We start from the raw sequence: 19646 nt of genomic DNA on the forward strand, positions 1-19646 counted from the left end.
CAGAAATAACGCTGTCATATAATAGGTTACTTTGAAGACCTGAATATTTATTTAAATGTGATACTGTGGAAAGTAACATTCCTGCCTTGAAATGTTAGAGAAAAACTCCATCCTAAGTAATTATGTAAATTGAGCCTTAGATCTTCTGGTACTTACAATATCTCTTTTTAATAACTGGATTATTTCATGGGCTTCAGCTCTTTGATATGTTTTATTGTTCTTTTGTTAAAGAGAAGAAAGGTTAAGGCTACATTTTATTGTTAGTATATTCATATCAGTCTCATTAGAAGAGAATCTTACTCCCTAAAGGGCAAATTTGCAAGGAAGTTAAACATCTCAAACAAATATAACACACTTTTCTGTTTTATTAGTGTAGATTAATTGTACAGTGGATTTTATTATGACATTTCCATGTGGATGAATGGATGGATGGGGTGGGTAGATGGATGGTGTACTTTGGTTACATTCATCACCCAGCACCCTGTTCCTTCCCTCTCCCTTCTCCTACTGGTTTCCCCCATCAAATAGTGCTCATTTTGTACTTCTGTTCCATTATCATTACCATTTTCATTCTAGATTCTCCATACAAGTGAAGAGGTGCAATATTTGGCTTTTTGTTCAATACTACCTTCTCCAATTCTATCCATTTTCCTGCAGACAACATAGTTTCTTCCTTCTCAGTGGCCTCATAATACTCCACTATCTACATGAGCCATATTTGGTTTATCCATGCATTGGCTGATGGGCTCCTGGGTTGATTCCACGGGTGTGCAGAATCACATGCACGCAGTTGCACTCATTCGCAGCCCCACCATTAGTGGGTAAGGTTTCCTTTTCCTCACATCCTCACCTACATCTGTTATGGCTCGCTTTCTTGACAACAGCCATTCTGACCAGAGGAAGGTTTGTACATTTATGCTTTTAAACATAGCTTAGAAAGAAAAACAGCTAACCTATAATATCAAGAGGCTGAGATCGTAGGATTGCAGTTGGTGGTTCAAAGCCGCCCCAGGCAGGGAAGTCTTGAGACTCTTATTTCTAGTTAGCCATTAGGAAAAGCCAGAAGTGGAGCTATGGTTCAAATGGTACGGTACTAGCTTTGAAGAAAGGAAGCTCAGTGTCCAGGCCCTGAGTTCAAGCCAGGGACCGGCACCAAAAAAGAAAGGAAGGAAGCAAGGAAGGAAGCCAGACAACAGTGGTTCCTGCCTATAAGCCTAGGCCTGGAAGATTATGCTTGGAAGCCAGTTGGGCAGAAGAATAAAAAAAACTCCATTTCTAACTAACCAGCAAAAAGCTGATCTGGAGGCCTGGCTCGAATGGTAGAGCTCTAGCTAAGAGCATATAAGCTAAACAAATGTGAGGCCCTGTGTTCAAGCCCCAGTACTGACAGTCAACAAATCATGATAAATAAAATCCCCATGAAGGCAGTAGGTATGATTTTCAAGAAGGAAGAGCTTGCATACAATGTAACTACATTGTATTTAAAATGCTCAAGGAAGATTGGAGGCTTTAAAAAAAAGCTTTAACTGTGACAATAGTACAAAGGTGTGCAGTCAACCTGGCCTGAGGGGTTGGTTGTGAAAGAGGGGGCACCTAGGCTTTTGGCCTGGATAATGTATTTTGAGGGCAAGAATGTGGGTTTTTTGTTTTGGGGAGTTTTTCCATGCTGGGCCTGGGGCTTGAGTTCCAGGTCTGGGCGCTGTCCCTGTATAGTTTTGGGCACAAGGCTAACACCTCCACCACCTGGACCATAGCTCCACTTCTGGCTTCTTTCGAGTCTCACAGAGTTTTCTGCCCTGGGATGGCTTTGAACTGCGATCCTCAGATCTCAGCCTCCTGAGGTAGGATGACAGGCTTGGGCTACTGGTGCTGGGCCTGGAGTGTGGATTCTGTTTCTTACATTATTAAACACGAATCGCCAGTGTGCTCCCTCCCCCAAGGAACGAAATCCTCTCAGCCATCTGAGATAGAGGCTCCAAGTGCAGTAGAGGAAGGCTTAGATGTCATAGTTATAAACGGTTGCTGGGAGGGGAGGAGGGAGAAGGGAGGGGCACTCCAGGGAAGAGGAGAAGCTGACCAAGGCTAAGGAATGGCTGGAGAGCTGGCAAAGAGCCAGAGTGCCAGGAAAGTCCTTTATAGCATTCCAGACCCATCAGGAAGCCAAGGGAGTGAAGGTAGCAGCCACCCACCCTGTAGAGGTGACAGGTGTCAGAGAGCAGCCCCAGAATGAGTGAGAGACTGAAACCATATTCCCCCTCCCTTCCAGACCCAGCCAGGATGAGGCAGGACCCTAGAATAAACTTCCCAGTATCTGTACCTTAAGTAAGTGAAGGGGCAATTGCCTGAGGGAAGATAGAAATGAATGAAAGCGGGCTTTTGTTTTGTTTGTTTTTGTTCTCTTTTAGAAGCAGAGTATGTTTACATATGAAAGCAAAAAGGAACAGTCTTTGTAGCAAGAGAGATTAAAATAATAGCCTGAGAACCAAAATCCTTGAAGATTCTAGGAGTGCTTTCAGAGTCCCTAACCTTCTGTGGAGAAGCTGACGGATCAAAAGAAAAATTAGTGCAGTTAGAGAAACAAAACCATGGGCCAGTTGCTTAGGGAACTAAGAGAAGTTTGACAGGTTAGCCTCAAGTGCTAAGAACACTGACTTATACTGTTCCTTGTACCCATCTACATCACTGCACAGTAAGCAGCAGAGGCCCTTTATGTGGCCATGACACCAGTGGGACTTTAGCCGTACATAGAATTGCCCTGTTTCAGCCTGGCACTCGGCCTTTATTATCTTTAGGCATTTTCTTAGGCCAGCACTTGTGTGCCAATCCCATAAAACCATCCGTTTCCTGACACCCTTCCTCTAAGACAGCACAGCTATGCAAGAATTTTCCTCTACCACCAAAAGCCAATTTTTCTTCTCTTTCTTTAAATATATTCTGTCTTCAAAGTTTCCCAGTCATAAAATGGATACATTTTACATTTGGAGTCAAGATTCACCTTCCTGCCTGTAATCCTAGCTACTCAGGGGGCTGAGATATGAAGATCCGAGTTTGTAGCCAGCCTGGCTGGAAAATCTATGAGATTCTTATCTCCTAAGCCAAAGGTAGAGCTGTGGCTCTAACGTTAGAACACTAGGCTTGAGTACAAAAGCTCAGGGATAATGCCTAGGGCCTAAGTTCCAGCCCCAGGTCCAGCTCCACAAAAGGGAAAGGAAGAAAAAAACAAAAAGAAAGAAAAACATTTCCTTTGTATATTCGGGTTGCCAGTAACCTTGTGTTAATTGAGCCTAATTACTGTTCTAATCTGTGCAATAGAGAACAAAAGAATGGAAGTACATGGTTATAGCAGTGACAGAACATAGATTCGAAGGTTTGTTCCCACTGTTAAGATATGACTTCACAGAAGATCTGCCACTACAGAGGGAAAGGATCACACGTTGTCTTTTTTTTTTTTTTTTTTTTTTTTCCCCCAGTCCTGGGCTTGAGCTCAGGGCCTGAGCACTGTCCTTGAACTTTCTCAAGGCTAGAGCTCTACCACTGGAGCCTCAGCACCACTTCCAGCTTTTTTCTATGTATGTGGTGCCGAGGAATCGAACCCGGGTCTTCATGCATGCTAGGCAAGCACTTTAACCACTAGGCCAAACTCCCAGCCCTCACACGTTGTCTTAAGTGCAGTTCTCATTCTTTTGCATTGGTCTCCTAAACTTAGACTCTGTAAAGACTTTTGAATTCAGGTACACAAGTCTATTAATGGTTCACTTAGCTCTTTGAGGCTCAGGAAATCCTTTTCTCATGAAAGTCTATCACAATTAATTGCTTTAGGCATAGGCCATTTTTCCATATATACATCTTTATTCCAGTGTCACCATCAACCTAACTTATTTTGTCTAAAGTAACTGCTCACCACTTCAGTTAGAGCATTCTTGAATTCCTAGCTGTGTTTCCCGTCTAAGGAACTCATGTCCTAATGTGTTATACAAAGAAAGATTTCCCTTCCTGCTTTTATAAGCAAGAAGATGTGGCCAGCAGTATGCCGTAAATACCAGTATCCATTTACAATGCCTATTTTGAATAGAAATCTACAAGTTGGTTATTATCTCTGATTATAAGACTTAACTGTAAGCTGGAGTGTGATGGCTCATGCCTGTAATCCTAGCTACTCAGGAGACTGAGATCTGAGGATTAGTGCTCAACGCCAGCCTGGGCAGGAAAATCTGTGAGCCGCCTACCTCCATTAAAACTAAAAAAAAAAACTGGAAGTGGAGCTGTGGTAGAGCACTAGCCTTGTGCAAAGGAAGCCCCAGGCACAGTGCCTAGGCCCTCTGTTCAAGCCCCAGGACCAGTACTGGGGAATTTTTTTGGGAGCCAGGAGACCCAATTCAATTCCTTTGTTAAAAAAAAAACAATTTCACCTGTCAGTAGTTTAATTCATATAGTATTGTATTGCATTGTTTCCCTTTTAAGGATGCATCTTAACGCATCCTTGTCATTGGTGAAGAATCCATCATCTAGAGGCTGTTAACAACAGTGCTAAGTTTACCATGAGCATTCCCATACATCTTCGCTGGAGAGATGCACTCAGTTCTCTAGGGCACTTTTAGGGACTGAGTTGGTCATTCTCAGGAGAGGGGTATTTTAGCCTCTGTTAGCTAAACATTTTTCCAGAGTGATTGTGACCCCATAATAAGACAGCTTCAGGTTTTCCTATTCTCGTCTAGCACTGTAATGTCATTCTTTTTAACTTTAGCCATTCCACTGACTATACAGTAATATCTTTTTCTATTCTAATTAATAATCATTTTTAATAGTTATGTGTGTATGTGTGCACACTAGGGCTTAAATTCAGGGCCTTATAATCTCGCTCTACTTTTTCCTCAAGGCTGGCACTCTACCACTTGAGCCACAGTGACACTTCCACTTTTTTGCTGGTTAATTGGAGATATGAGAGTCTCAACAACTTTTCTTACCCAAACTAGCTTGGTATTTCAGTCCTCAGATCGCAGCCTCCTGTGTAGCTAGGATTACAGGTGTGAGCCACTGACTCTCAGCTTCCAATCTCTTTCCTTACAATATCCCGTCTTTTTTTGTAATATATATGATTTTCCAATAGCGTGTATGTAATATATTTTCATTGGAAAGTTCGTAACAGTTAACAAAAGTTGCTTTTATATTCTTGTTTGCAGAGTATAAAAGAAATATTTGATTCTCATAATGTACTTTTTTGAAGTACATGGAGTAGATATCAGCTCCATTTGAGGTCTGAAAAGCAGATCATACAAACTTAATGTAAATCTCTATTCATGAAAGTATTTGCTGCCTAAGCACATTTAATGTTAAAAGAAAAGCACAGTAAATCATCTGAAAATTCTTAATCTCAGAGACATGGTCCTGCCTGATAATTTGAAAATCTGTAAGATTCTGTTAGAAAGTACACCCATCAAGAACCTTGAAGTAATTGGAAACAGGGACCATACCTCAAAGGGCTGGTACCAGAATAACAACCAAAAAAAACCCCACCGGTTTCCATACATTTCATTCAGTAAACCAACTAAGTGTTCCTCAGATGTTTACTCAGCTGTTGTTTACTGTTTCCATCATTCTCCGCCTGTGAATTTATTAGGATAATTAGTGGTTATCTTAGCTGGGTGCTTGACTCACTGAATTCTTCTATATAGCTCATGCCTGTTTGGCTGTTGTGCCCACAGAAATGCATAGCTTGGTTCATATTAACCACAACTGTCTTCCTCCCCCATCGACTGTTTAGCTTCTGTCTCTGACTAGATGATGAACCATGAATGCACAAGCACTTTGAAATTATTTGGAATCATCTTCCACCTGCTTTTCTGTCTCTGTGAACAGATATATGTAATCAAAAGTAATTGTTTTAAACAATGTTTTAAAGAAGAAAATGAACACATTTACAATTTAATGTAGTCAAAGGTAATTGTTTTGTGTTTTATGAAAATGATAAATGTTTCCAAGTACAAAAAGGAAAGATTTATTACTATTATTATTCCTTCTTGTCCTTTTTGTTTTGCCTGTCCTGGGAGTTGAACTGTGGACCTGAATGTTGTCATCTGCTTTTGTGCTCAAATCTCTACCACTTGAGCCACAGCTCCACATCCTGCTTTGTGTGGTTAATTGGAGATAAGAGTTTCACAGACTCTCCTGCCTGGGCTGGCTTAGTACCTCATTCCTCAGATCTCCGCCTCCAGGGTAGCTAGGGTTACAGGCCTCAGCTCCCAGCTCCCAGCTGGCTCTTCTGTATCTGATTTGTGTGTGTGTGTGTGACCACGCGCGTTTGCACCTTTACGTGTTTGCGAGTTTGCTTGCTTTTGCTGTACAGAACACCTGAGGAAAAAACTTAGTGTAAGAAGGTTTGTTTGGGCTCATGATGTCAGAGACTGATCTCTGTTCTCTTGGCACATTTAGACCTGAGACAAGGCCAGGACATCATGGCCTAGGGAAGAGAAACTAAAATAGAGCCTCCCAAAGCGATCCTCCAGCAAGCCCCACTTTCTGAAGCTGCCATCGCCTCCCCAAGTGCCAGTATCAAAGGACAGTCCCCTTCTACTGTGTCTGCTTTAGGAGATATTCCAGACTCAAACCATCACAGTACCTAACACAGTGACAAAATAAACTGAAAGAAAAACATGGTTTCTCTGCTCTTTTGAAGACTCAGGTCCCCTTTGATAAATATATAAACCCCCCTGTTCTGATAAACCTCTACAAGAATCATCAAGAAGGGAATGAAAACTACATGCCTTTAAGAAACTAAATAAGGGCTGGGAGTTTGGCCTAGTGGTTAAAGTGCTTGCCTAGCATGCACAAAGACCCGGGTTCGATTCCTCGGTACCACATACATAGAAAAAAGCCGGAAGTGGTACTGAGGCTCAAGTGGTAGAGCTCTAGCCTTGAGAAAGTCCAAGGACAGTACTCAGGCCCTGAGCTCAAGCCCAGGACTGGCAAAAAAAAAAAAAAAAAGAAACTAAATAAATAAATAACGTTTCTGCTACTCATACAGTTAAACCACACTGAGTTCTTTTTCCAAAATGTGCAATTGAACATCACTGAAAGGCCTTTTGCCTCCAGTGTGGCTTCATGGTAGAAGGTTTGCCTGGCATTCATGAGGTCCTAGGCTCTATGCCTGGCACCATTAAAAATATTTAAAAAAAGTTATGGACTGGGAATGTGGCTTAGGGGTAGAGTGTTGCTTAGCGTGCATGAAGCCCTGGGTTTGATTCCTCGGTACCACATACACAGAAAAAGCTGGAAGTGGTGCTGTGGCTCAAGTGGTGACGCACTAGCCTTAGGTAAAAAGAAGCTCAGGGACAGTGCCCAAGTCCTGAGTTCAAGCCCCAGGACTGGCAAAATAAAAATGTGCATTCATGGGGCTGGGAGTTTGGCCTAGTGGTAGAGTGCTTGCCTAGCATGCATGAAGACCCAGGTTCAATTCCTCAGTACCACATACATAGAAAAAAGCCAGAAGTGGTGCTGTGGCTCAAGTGGTAGAGCTCTAGCCTTGAGAAAGTCCAAGAACAGTGCTCAGGCCCTGAGCTCAAGCCCAGGACTGGCAAAAGAAAAAAAAAAGTGTATTCATATGGACATGGACAATTGTATTTTATGGGTACATTTGGCCTTCTAGAGAAAGACTATGGCTGTAGCCACATCTCCCTTTTCACACACCTGCCTTTTCCTGCTTCATAGAACACCTGTGCCCCACATAAATGGACAAGGGCTATCAGTTGAGGAAGTCTGTTGAGGGCTACTTTAGAAATCCAGTAAAACTTCATCTGTTACTGGTCCAAGTTCATCCGCATTTCCTAATCATAATAAAAAGATAACGTAGAACTGATGGCGTGATAAAGCAGCCAGCTAGGTGTGAACCCTGCCCTCAGAAGGCTACACCTTGCTTGTAAAATGGCAAGGGTTGCTTTAGCAGAGAAAGGAATGTTTTCTTTTCCCAGTGTTGTTGTACTGCCTTGCATAAAGCATTCTTTGTCTCTAAATGCTCTGATTTGGGGTGGAGGGGGGGATTTTTTTTTTTTCCTCATAGTACATTTTGTGCCCTGGTAGTAAGGGTTCATCATTGCATGGAGGGGGTCTGGAAGACAGGCACCACCACCCAGGTTAGGGAGGGTTCCGTCACTCGGCCACATCTTTCCATCCTCTGGCCCTGGAACTGTCTGATTCAAAGTTTGCAAAACATTTGCAGCCAGCAATCATAGGCAAAAATGGAAGATTTGTATCTTTCTAACTCTAACCACTCCTTCCTTTTCTTGTTTTCTCCATGCCTTCTGGATACCAAGCACAATCTGTGCGTGCATGCGTGTGTGTGCTTGTGTGTGCATGCACACACAAGAGCTTGAACTCGGTCGGGGTCTGGACATTGTCCCTTAGCTTTTTGGCTCAAGATTGGCGTTCTGCCACTTGAACCACTCCTCCAATTCTGGCTTTTGGGTGATTACCTGAAGGTAAGAAGAGTATCATGGACTCTACTGCATAGGCTGGCTTCAAACTTAAACCCTCAGATCCCAGCCTCCTGAGGAGCTAGTTTTATAGGCATGAGCCACTCACCCAGTTCTGTGTGTGGATGTGTGTTTGACCTCAAGACCTCATAGTTGCTCTTCTTGCTAGTGCTCTACCATTTGAGCCACACTGCCAGCCCAGTTTGGGAGTTTTTTTGTTGTGGTTGTTGTTTTGTTTTGCTTTTTGCGTTCTTTGCTGGCTGTTTTGGAGATGAGTTTCCTGCCTCGGCAGGCTACAAACAGCATTTCTCCAGATCTCAGCCTCCTGAGCAGCTGGAATGACAGGTGTGAGCCACTCCCCACTTGAACAAGCACAGTTGTGGTCACACCTGTTTCATGGTGTGTGGTGTAGGGATGTTCACTTACATTAGATGGAGGCTGGGCTACTTTTGTTGAGGGGGGGAATAGCCTCCTATATTTAGCTTCAAAATAAGCAAGTATTATCTTTTCAGTACAGCCTGCCCTTTATTACTCTTCAGATTATAAGGCTGTAGGTTAATGCAAAGCCAGAGCGGATAGGTTTTTACACTGCCTTTCTAGTTATTTTGAACTTGGTGACTGTTTCCACCTTTACATCATATCAAGAACCTGACCCCGCCACCGCCTTTCAGCTGGGTGGAGCTTGCAGCAGCTTCTTGGGCCTTCTGCTTTCTTCCACCTCCAACAGCACAGTGATCCTGAATGCTGAGCCCTGTGCCTACCTGGTCTAGAACCTTCTAGTGACTCCATCAGCGAGGGTACCACAAAGCCTGCCATGCTCTCAGACCTCCACCAGTCTGGCCCCTTTGCCACCTCCTTCGATCACACCACACGTCCTCTTGGCTAGCTCTTCCCCACCAGGCAACCTCTTCCCCACCAGGCAACCTCGTAGAAGACTTCTCTAGCTCGGCAGAGATGATGACCAGACACTGCTTCCCCTGGGCCCTCCCCTTGCCTCTTCCTTGCCCTATTTTTCTTAGCAGTTATTGCTGTGTATCTATTCATTTTACTAAGATTGTTTTGTTTTTTTTTTAATGTCCCAGTACTCTGTGAGCTCTCTGAGGACAAGGAGTTTTGCCTATATTAATCACCAGTATATCGTGTCCCTACCACATACACAAGGCCTGCAGTTGACAGCCAGCAAATACTTGTTCAGTGAATGAATCTGTGTGCCTGCCATTTTGTCCAAGGCTAGCCTATGTGCACTTCAAAGCATGGTATGGTGACAGAAGCCTGAACTCTAAAACTAGAAGTTCTACAATTTCATAATAAAGTCTAGAAATACCTAAATGTTTTAATAAGTAAATAAATCAAGGATTTTTTTTTAATTTGTGTCCATTGTTAAACAAGTACGCGGGGGTGGGGAATTCACTTTGCCCTAACCTCTCCTTTCTTAAAACAATTCCAGTTTTCATTCTAGTTTTGTACACGCATGATAAGTACTTTGACCACACTCACCCTCATCACACCCCCACCCCTGCCTGCCCGTTTTCCTCTCCTATCATGCTGTTTAGTATGGTATTTCACACATGCATGCATTATATTAATTATATGTCCATTAACACAATCCCTTCTATTTTTCTCTTTCCTTATCACCTATCCCTTATAGCATTCATCCTCCACCATTCTCTCTTCCTCTCTCTCTTAACCCCCAACCATCTCATAGTCAGGTTCTGTGTATATATACAGGTGTATGTGTATATATGTGAATGAGCCTGAGAGAGGAGAAAGAGAGCGTGCATAAAATCTGGGTTCTACAAATAACTGAAAATGTGATATTTGGTTTTTTGAGCTTGGCTTAACATAATGATTTTCCGCTCCATCCACTTTCTCACAAAGGACATATTTTCATGTTTGTTTACAGCTGAGTATACGGTGTATGATATACACATATATATGTACACATATAATAATATATGTGGTGTATATATACACATATTAGTCTCGTGTGTGTTGTTGGGCACCTCACCTGCTCCCACCGGCTTATTGTGAAGGGAGATGCAGTCTGCGCCGGCATGCTGGTGCCTTTATTGTGTGTTGTGGCATGTCAAGGTCATTAAGGTCGATTTATTTTTGATGCTTAAGATCCTCTGTCCTGATGTTCCTAGTGGTTGCACTGGTTTACATACTCACCAGCAGTGTGTGAGGTCTTTTATGTACAGCACTGGAGTTTGAGCTTGGGGCTGGGGACTTGCTAGGCAGGTGCTCTGCTGCTTGAGCCATGTGTCCAGCCAAGAATATCATTGTCTGCCCACTTCAACAAGCCCTTGGTCACACATACCTCATCATCTCCTCCGTTTTTGTTTCTTGTTTTATTTCTTTGTTCTTTAAGATCAAAAAAAAAAAAAAAAGATGCTATGCAGCGCTTGGAACTCAACAGCCCTCCTGCATGCTGGAATTACAGGCATGCATAGCACATCTGTCTATGCCCATCTCTTGAAACATCACTTTTAAGAGCCTCCTCCACTAATTGACTCCCCCTACTTCAGTGCCCCCCCTCAAGAAAATGCAAGCGCTTGCTCTCAGATTACCTCTTCCCATCATTTTTCCTCTCATCTCCCATGTAAAATCCTACAGTAAAGGAGTTCTTAACTGGATTTCACTTAACTGAGCCCCAGTTAACTGCCTACCAGGATTAGCCAGTGTTCTCCATCCTGCTATAAAAGGTATTGATTAATGCCCTCAGCCTCCTTCATGTTCCAGCTGGTAGGCGCCACTGTCGCAAGCCTTTGTACTTTCACTACCTCCGTCAGCTCAGCCTAGCCAAGTCAGCCAGGCTATGCCAGTTTTACATGTTACATTATACAAGTATGATTATTTTTTAAACCATGATATAATACAGTATTTTTTAAGTGGATGAACATTTCTGAGGGCAGTTTGGGGGAGAGTGCAATTCTTATATCCTCCAATCCCCTCCCTGCCGGCATCCTGTGCCAGAATTTATTACTCTCATTTGTTACAATCCACGAACCACTGTGATGTGTTATCGCCATAATTGATGGCAGCTTCACTTTGAGGAGTGTACATTCTGTGAGTGTGACTGAAGTATAATATGTGTCTTCTGGGGGGAAAAAAATCCCTTTAGATACCAGGCACTGGTGGCTCACACCTGTAATCCTAGCTACTCAGGAGGCTGTGAGATGCGAGGCTCGCCGTTCAAAGCCAGCCTGGACTGAAAAGTCCCCGTGAGACTCTTATCTCCAATTAATCACTCAAAAACCATGTGGCCCAAGTGGTATGTCACTAGCCTTGAAAAAAAGAGCTCAGGGGCAGCACCCAAGCCCAGAGTTCAAGCTCTACAACCTACCAAAAAAAAAAAAAAAAAGTCTGATCAAAGAATATTTGAAATAGCCATGGATTCTAGGTAGACAGAAAAAGAAGAAATCAAAGTTCAGGAAATAGAAGTTTCTGTGGCCAACAGGTTTTGTAGCTGTAGTTTGCAAGTACCATAATTTGAACTCGGGGCTAGTGGTTGCTTGCCTGCTCAAGTGGCAATCTACCATACCTGAGCCATAACTCCCACCCTGGGTTTATTTGCTAGTTATTTTGAAGATGGAATCTTGTAGCCTTCTCTGCCCCGGCTGGCCTCAAATCATGATCCTCCAGATCTCTTTACAGGTGTGAGCCACCAGTGCATCCATATAATGATCTTTGACCTTGAAGGTGATGTAGCTAAGTGATCTGGTTTTTAAAGGAACCAGGGTTTTGTTCACAAGGTTGCAGTGAGAAAAATGAGGGCAGAATGCCATCTATCAGCCGAGATTTATGGTGGAGCAAGAGCACGTTTCCTTGAGATGACCTGAGGAAGCCGAATTAACACACCCAGAATAAGGATAGGCACTTTGAGAAGAACCAACCCCAAACAAAAGTAGTCTCACAGGTAACCGTTCTGTTAGAAGCAAAGGTTGCTAGAACAATCTGATCTCAGGAACATTTCTGAAACTGAGCTTAATTTCCTGTTTTCTAGCCTTGAATGACCAAACCCATATTCTGATTATGACTCGTTCCTGGTATTATTACAGAGAGAATGTGTCCCTTGGACAATAAATACCCTTAATATAATTCTCATTACAATTCCGTATGTTATTAAGATATCATAAATTGGTTCTTTGTTTTAGAGTAGACATCAGGTTGTTTTTTTGTGTGTTTGTTTTCTTTTCAGTAAGTAGTAGAACAATGCAGGGAATTTTGGGATCTCCAAAGTAATGTCATGTGTATGTGTCCTGAGGCTTGAACTAAGCGCCTGGACCACAATTTTCTCCAAGATAACGCTCCACCACTTGAGCCACAGCTCTACTCCCAGCTTCTAAGATAGCTCATTGGAGATAAGAGTCTGGAGGTCTTTCCTGTCCGTGGGTTTTGAAGTGTGATCCTCAGATCTCAGCCTCCTGACTAGCTAGGATTACAGGTGTGAGCCACCAGCACCATTTTTGAAGTCTCCGGCCACTGGGCTTGGGTATGTCCCCTCTGCAGAGCAGTGTCTTAAGTGAGAGGCTGGCTTTGCAGGTGCCCCACCCCCAGAGGCATGCAAGGGCTGCTGTCCCTTCCCGAGAGAGCACGTGTCGCATTTCTTGAATACGTGGGATTTCAGAGTTGAGTGTGACCCCTGCAGCAGGACTTCATCAGGCACAGATGCTGGGCTGGAAGGGCCTTGGACCTTGGCTGTTTGGTAGCCATGACAGGGTTTGGATCACTCCCTTGCCCACCAGATGAAAGCAGTCTCACGGGATCCAAGCCATATTGTTAGCAATTGTTTTATTTTCCAACTTACTGCATAGTTGAGAGGCCTCTGGCTTTCACTGGGCCTTTTTCTTCATTTCCTTCTTTTGTTGGTCTTGGCCCTTTCACCTTCCACCCACTTTCTTAGTCATTTCTTAGGATTCTGACTACTCCTCCAAACACTGGGAGCCATATGGGTTGAGTAAAACAAACGTGGGGGGGCGGCAAAGAGGGGGAGAGCAGGGAGGAAGAAATTGTGTGTTCTCCCAACTTCCTTTGTTTATGTGGTGTGTTTATATGTTGTTAAGGTTGTGTTATCCAGCTGCCTTCCCACATTTCAAAAATGACTAAAGCTATCCAAGGATTGTTCTGAGAGGTCTCCTGTTGACAGGGTGAATGAAATGACACTTCATTTGTCCCCCACCAGATATCATATCTCCTTTTGAGGTGTAGGAAACACATACCCCCCCTCCCCACCCCCACCAAGAGCCTACAATCTACCTCTTGAGCTTCTAGAGAAGCCAAAGCAACTTTCAGGGACCCCAGAAACTAGCCAACAGTTTGCTCCCACAGCAGGCAGTGTGGCATCTCATTAATAGCTATCTTTTGGTAAGGTGAACATTAGCACTGAAGTTAAGTAACATTAACAGCCCTGAAAGCCAAAGTCTTGTATAATGTCGGTTAAAATTCAAAGTGGGCTTGGGGCCAGAGGTGTGGCCTAGTGGTAGAGTGCTTGCGTAGCATGCACCAAGTCCCGAGTTTGATTCCTTGATACCACATACACAGAAAAAGCCAGAAGTGGTGCTGTGGCTCAAGTGATAGGGCACTAGCCTTGAGTAAGAAGTGTTGAAGGACAGTGCCCAGGCTCTGAGTTCAAGCCCCAGAACTGGCAGAAAATAATAAAATAAATCAAGGGTGCTTGAGTCTGGATCATTCTAGAAAATGTGGAGAGTGGAATTCTGTGGCGTTGGGTAGCGTTCACTCCACTTGCAAACACTGAACGTGGCTCAATGGGCCTCTGTACGAGGAATGCCCTTGGGCTCGGGAGCGCAGGGGGAACTTATCTGCCTTCCAGCCCTGCTCGCTTCCAGAGATGCCCACTCTCCACCATGTGTTGCATAAGAAACCCAGAAGTGAACATGAGAACAATGAGTAAGACACCAGAATTCATGTTTGGGAAGTCAGTCACGCCACTGGACAGAGAAAACGCGTGTGGGTGTCCCCTGAGATTTCTTGCTGCTTTCCCCGAGAGGTGTGGCCCTGGTGCTTCCCTTCACCGCTCACCAGGGCTCCCCCGCCGCACCTGAGAGAAAGAAAGCTCCTTGCCAGAATTGCCATCATCTACTTTTCAAATGCCCTTGATGGAGGCTCTTTGTCTTGAGTGATTTGCGGTTGCACTGAAGTGGCTGGCGTTTGGGGTCACTGTGGAGTGTTTTGCGTGACTCTCGCTCTCGTGATGAATGTGAGGCTGCTGCTTTTAGCTCTGTGGGGTGAAGCCCTTGGTGGTAAGGCTTGAAGAGGGAAGAAAACAAATTCTTGTAGTGATAATGCTAAATGAGATTACTCTCTCTGTCCTTTTATCCTTCCGATGTGATAAGCTCGGGTCGTGGTGATGTATTTGTTTTCCTCAGTGAAGCTGAGCTGGTTTCCTGTGGCCAGGTGCATGCTATTTCTGCTGCTGCTGCTGCTTCTGCTGCTGACTGTATATTTCTGACCTGGAAGTGTGGTTTCTTTGACTCAGAACCACATCAGTGTGCCTTCCACCCTCCCCTTCCTGTGTGTTATTTCCTTCTGGAGGGCTCAGTTTGTCATCATTGAACCCAAGCCTGACTCCTGTGGGAACTGGTAAAGCTGTCATGACAGTACTTACCTCTATAGAATATTTGCAGAGCCCTGGCTGGCCTTTGTCTTTGTTCCTTTAATCCCTCTCAGTAACCTTCCAGGTTAAGAAGGGGCAAAATTGCAACTTGAAGATGTTAAATACTGTGCTTGAAGGCAGTGGGGCCAGGTGGCCATGCTCGTAAGGTTTCCCTTCTTCACAGTTTCTGCAGGAAATGAACTGGGCTTTTGATGATGAATTAAGAGGAATTTCCCAAAACGTGTCCCATTTGTTAAAATCCAACTTGTTTTTGGTGTGGTCACTGGCTAAGACCAGTTAAAAGCCCATTTACCAAGGAGAGAGTGAATGTGTCCCAAGTCAGGAAAATAAATATTTAGGTCAGTTTCTGTAGCGGCACATGAACTGGAAGTAATTAAGCCATTAATTATTTTTTTAATGCCTTCCTTTCAGGGAGATGGAAGGCTTGATGTCTAGCTCCGCGCTGCCACCCCTGTTTACAGATGAAGATGGATCCAAGGAAAGTCGAGATCTGGCTACATCCGGGTAAGCAGCTGCCCCGGGCATAGTGCTCCTAGCCAGGCACTGTGCTCACACCTATAATCCCAGCTACTTAGGGAGCTGAGATGGAGGTTTGAAGCCAGCGAAAGGACAGAAATGGAGCTGCAGCTCAAGTGGTAGAGTGCCAGCCTTGACTTGAAGCCCCAGTACTGACACCAAAAAAAGAAAGAAAGATGGAAAGAAGGAAGCAAGCAAGGAAGGAAAAAAAAAAAAGAAGAAGAAAGGAAAAAGGAATCAGAGGTGCGCTTGTGGTGTTTTCCACTTTCAGCTCTGCAGTGCTCATGAGCGAGCCCAGCCGTCCCCATTAAAGCAATGGCCTGCCACAGTGCTTGCTCTAAAACACAAATGAATTTGCTCATCGACTTGCAAAGCTGTTTGAAATCACTTTTTTTTTCCCTCGAAGGGCAGGGTTTTTAATATGGTTCTTTATTCAAGATGATTGGGAATGCTAGCTGGCTCCTGTTTCGGCTGGCTGCCTCTCCCCCACCCCCTCTCCTTTCTGTGGAATAGGTAAGGAGCAAGAAGAGTTCATGTCTTACCTTGAAAATCTCTGTTTTGTGTGAATTCTTTATCTTTTCCAGGTATTAAGAAATTATTTGCCAATGTAATCACAGATACATTAAGGCACTAGCTAATCCCGAAGATGAATTATTTTAATATTCTTTGGAGCACTTTAAAAAATAGCTTCCACTCCATAATTCTGTTTCCTTCCTTCACGTTCATTTCTTACCTCATTAATATCTGCCGTTTGACCTCACTGCTTATAAAATCGTTTCAAAGGCTGCCTAGTTCCTAAATCTGGTTCATTAAATCAGAATTTTCCAAGTATCTCTGTGCCAGTGTTCTAGGCATTCGATCTAAAGCAATGATCAAAACTGACAACAGTCTTTACTCCTTTTAGAGCCCCAATTCCATTGGCAGAGTCAGACACTATAAACAGAATACCCAACTACAATGCATACTGCTACCTTGATCATGACTACGAATTAAAAGAGAAGGGGGTGGAGACGAACCAGGAGGGCCTGGGATACACTTCTAGAGTGGCCCCGAAAGCATTAAATGAGATGGTGACTAGGCTAATGACCTCCCCACGGAAGCCATGGAGCCAACACATGGTTGTCTGGGAAGAGTCCCTGTCCCCTCTGCCGCATGGAACAGCCAGGACTACAGTGGATGCCTCCAACTCTCATTGAAATTCAGCCTGTGATTTAGGAAGTCGGAATCAGGGCCAGCCAGAGATTCTGCATTTCTAGCAAGCTGCCAAATGATGCCAGAGCCGTGGACATAAAGCCCCTGCTTTCATTAACTGGGGTTTGAAGGGGCTCTGGCCCCACCGAGGCTTATCATGAATTAGGGCTACAGGGAATGTGGGTGTGCTGGTGTCTCTGTGGTGTCCTGACTAATATTCCTTCAGACGAGTGTCCTGCAGTGGTTTGGAATTTGTCTGGATATTGTGTTTCCACTAAAGTGAAGGCAATAGGGTTTGGATCTAGGAGTGCAGTCAGTAATTCAGACCAGTCCTTCACATGAGAAGTGATTAACCTGAGAGCATCACATGGGCCTGGAGGAGAATGAGAGTATTTCCAGCAGAACGAGAACGCACACCTCCATACAGAATTCCTGATATCTGGGGATGATGAGCCAAACGGGATTTGGCTAGAAGACCAGATGAGCAGTGTGAGAAGTGAGGAGGAAAAAAGAGCAAAGGCAGTTTCCACAGCTTTCGCCCACGCCACCAGCAAGCAGAGTCAGCTCCGAAGGGAGAAACTGAACAGCTGGGGGACGAGGGGGCAGGGCCTCCATTTGGGAAATTTAACATTTTAGGTACTTAATAGAATCTAAGTAGGGATGTGAAATAGGCAGCTTGATACTCCAGGTTCTGGAGTTGAGGGGTAGTTTAGGAAAAGGAAATATGGGCTGTTAGCATGTAGCTAATGTGTAAAGCTGTAACACTGGAAATGGTGGGCTGGGAATGTGGCTTAGTGTAACATTAAATGCTTGCCTAGCCTACATGAAGCCCTAGGCTCAATTCCTTAGCATCACATAAATAGAAAAGGCTGAAGTGCTGTGGTGGCTCAGGTGGTAGAGTGCTAGTCTTGAACAAAAGTAGCTCAGAAACGGTGCCTAAGTTCAAGCCCCAGGACTGACCCCCCCCCCCAAAAAAAAAAAAAAAGACTGGAAATGGCTAAAGAAATGAGCACTGTCCAAAGACCTTAAAAAAAAAAAAAGGCTGGGAGTTTGGCCTAGTGATAGAGTGCTTGCCTAGCATGCACAAAGACCTGGGTTCGATTCCTCTATACCACATACATAGAAAAAAGCTGGAAGTGGTGCTCTGGCCCAAGTAGTGCTCAGGCCCTGAGCTCAAACCCAGGACTGGCAAAAAATAAAAAATAAAAATAAAAAATTAACATATGAGCTCTGGGAGACTGTAGCATTTAGAAATCCGGTGGGAGAAGAGTAAGTCAGGACCAAAGTAAGGGGTAAAGAGGTACCAGAAAGACCAGAAGAGGCATGCAGGGGCTTGGAACCCTAGTAGAAATTAGTCTGGAGAGACAGAGAGAAAGGGGAGGGGGGGAGGAAGAGAGAGAGGAAGAAAGAAAGGAAGAGACCAAGGAAAGAAAGGAAAAGACCATGATGATGCTAGATTGGCTAAGGCAGAGGCTGAGAAATGACATTGGATCTAGCATGAAGGTCATCCATGGCCAACACAAAGTTCCAAGTTTGCATTTCCTCTGGAATTGGTTTAAGAGATAATGAGAAGAGACTGATTGAAATCAGTCAGCCTAAACAGTTCTTTCTTGAAACTGGAGAGTAAAGGGGAAGAAAATGAGGAATTTAACTGAAAGTGGGATGGAGGCCAAGTTTTGTTCCATTTGGCTTTAAAATAAGAATAACAACATCACACTATGCTGATGAAAGCAGTCCCGGACAAAGTGTTGATGTGAGGGGTTGGGGGGGATTACAGAAAACCCCTGGTAGGCCAGTGGGAGAGGCCAGTCTGTATTGGAGTTGGAGGCTTGAACTAGGGGTGTGATAACCAAGTCACAGGGTACCCATGCCCACTCCCTCCCTGCCCACTGCTGTAGGGACTCAAGAACAAGTACTCTTATCCAGTCCTGGTTCCCCTATTTGACTGGAAGAACACACAAAAGTCGTTAACTAAAAAAATGAATGTAGCCGGGTACGGTGCTCACGCCTGTCATCCTAGCTATTCAGGAGGCTGAGATCTGAGGATCGTGGTTCAAGGCCAGCCCAAGCAGGAAAGTTTGTGAGACTTTTATCTTCAGTTAAACACCCCCCTTCCCCCCCCCAAAAAAAAAACAAGTGGAACGTTTGCTTAAGTTTTAGAGCACTAGCCTTGAGCACAGAAGCTCAGGGACATGGGCTGGGAATTTGTCCTAGTGGTAGAGTGTTTGCCTAGCATGCATGAAGACTCAGGTTCATTTCCTTGAGGAAAGCCCAAGGATAGTGCTCAGGCCCCGAGTTCAAGGCCCTGGACTAGCAAAAAGAAAAAAACCTCAGGACAGCACAATAGAGTGAAAATGAAAGAGGAGAGGAAAGGAAAAAAAGAGTTTCGTGTGACATATCACATGTTCGTGGCTGTCCATATCTCACGGGAGCACTGGTGGCACTTCATTTCTAAGCCTGCAATTGGCATCATTTCCCTGCTTCTCTCTCTCTCTCTCTCTCTCTCTCTCTCTCTCTCTCTCTCTCTCTCTCTCTCTCTCTCTCTCTTTCTGTCTGTCTGTCTCTCTCTCTCTCTCTCTCTCTCTTTTAGGTCCAAGACTGAAATTCAAACCTGGTACTTGACACTTTGCCTCTTTGGCTGGCGCTTTACCAACTGAGCCATGTCTCCAACCCCTCTTTTTTAAGGGCTCTGAAAAATCTAGAAATTTCCTGCTTAAAATCATCTAGGGTATTCCCTAGAAAGCACTAGAAAAAAATAGAATTTCTTTCTTTTGTTTTTGGCCAATCCTGGGGCTAGGATTGCTCAAGGCTAGAGCTCTACCACTTGAGCCACAGCA

At 44.2% G+C, this 19646-nt stretch overlaps 1 protein-coding gene across 4 annotated transcripts in view; it reads left to right on the top strand.

Moving 5' to 3' along the window:
* Positions 1-19646, top strand: part of Hmg20a (high mobility group 20A) — a 55318-nt gene that overhangs the window by 13128 nt on the left and 22544 nt on the right. For all 4 annotated transcript variants that reach the window (XM_090321716.1, XM_090321718.1, XM_090321717.1 and 1 more), the window contains exon 2: positions 15514-15606. In XM_090321716.1, the coding sequence (XP_090177842.1) occupies positions 15518-15606 (89 nt within the window). In that variant the 5' untranslated portion in view covers positions 15514-15517. The remainder of the gene's footprint in view (positions 1-15513; positions 15607-19646) is intronic.

Source organism: Megascapheus bottae, chromosome 30 (genome assembly GCF_031878675.1).
Source record: "Megascapheus bottae isolate mThoBot1 chromosome 30, mThoBot2.hap1, whole genome shotgun sequence".
Classification (NCBI taxonomy): domain Eukaryota; kingdom Metazoa; phylum Chordata; class Mammalia; order Rodentia; family Geomyidae; genus Megascapheus; species Megascapheus bottae.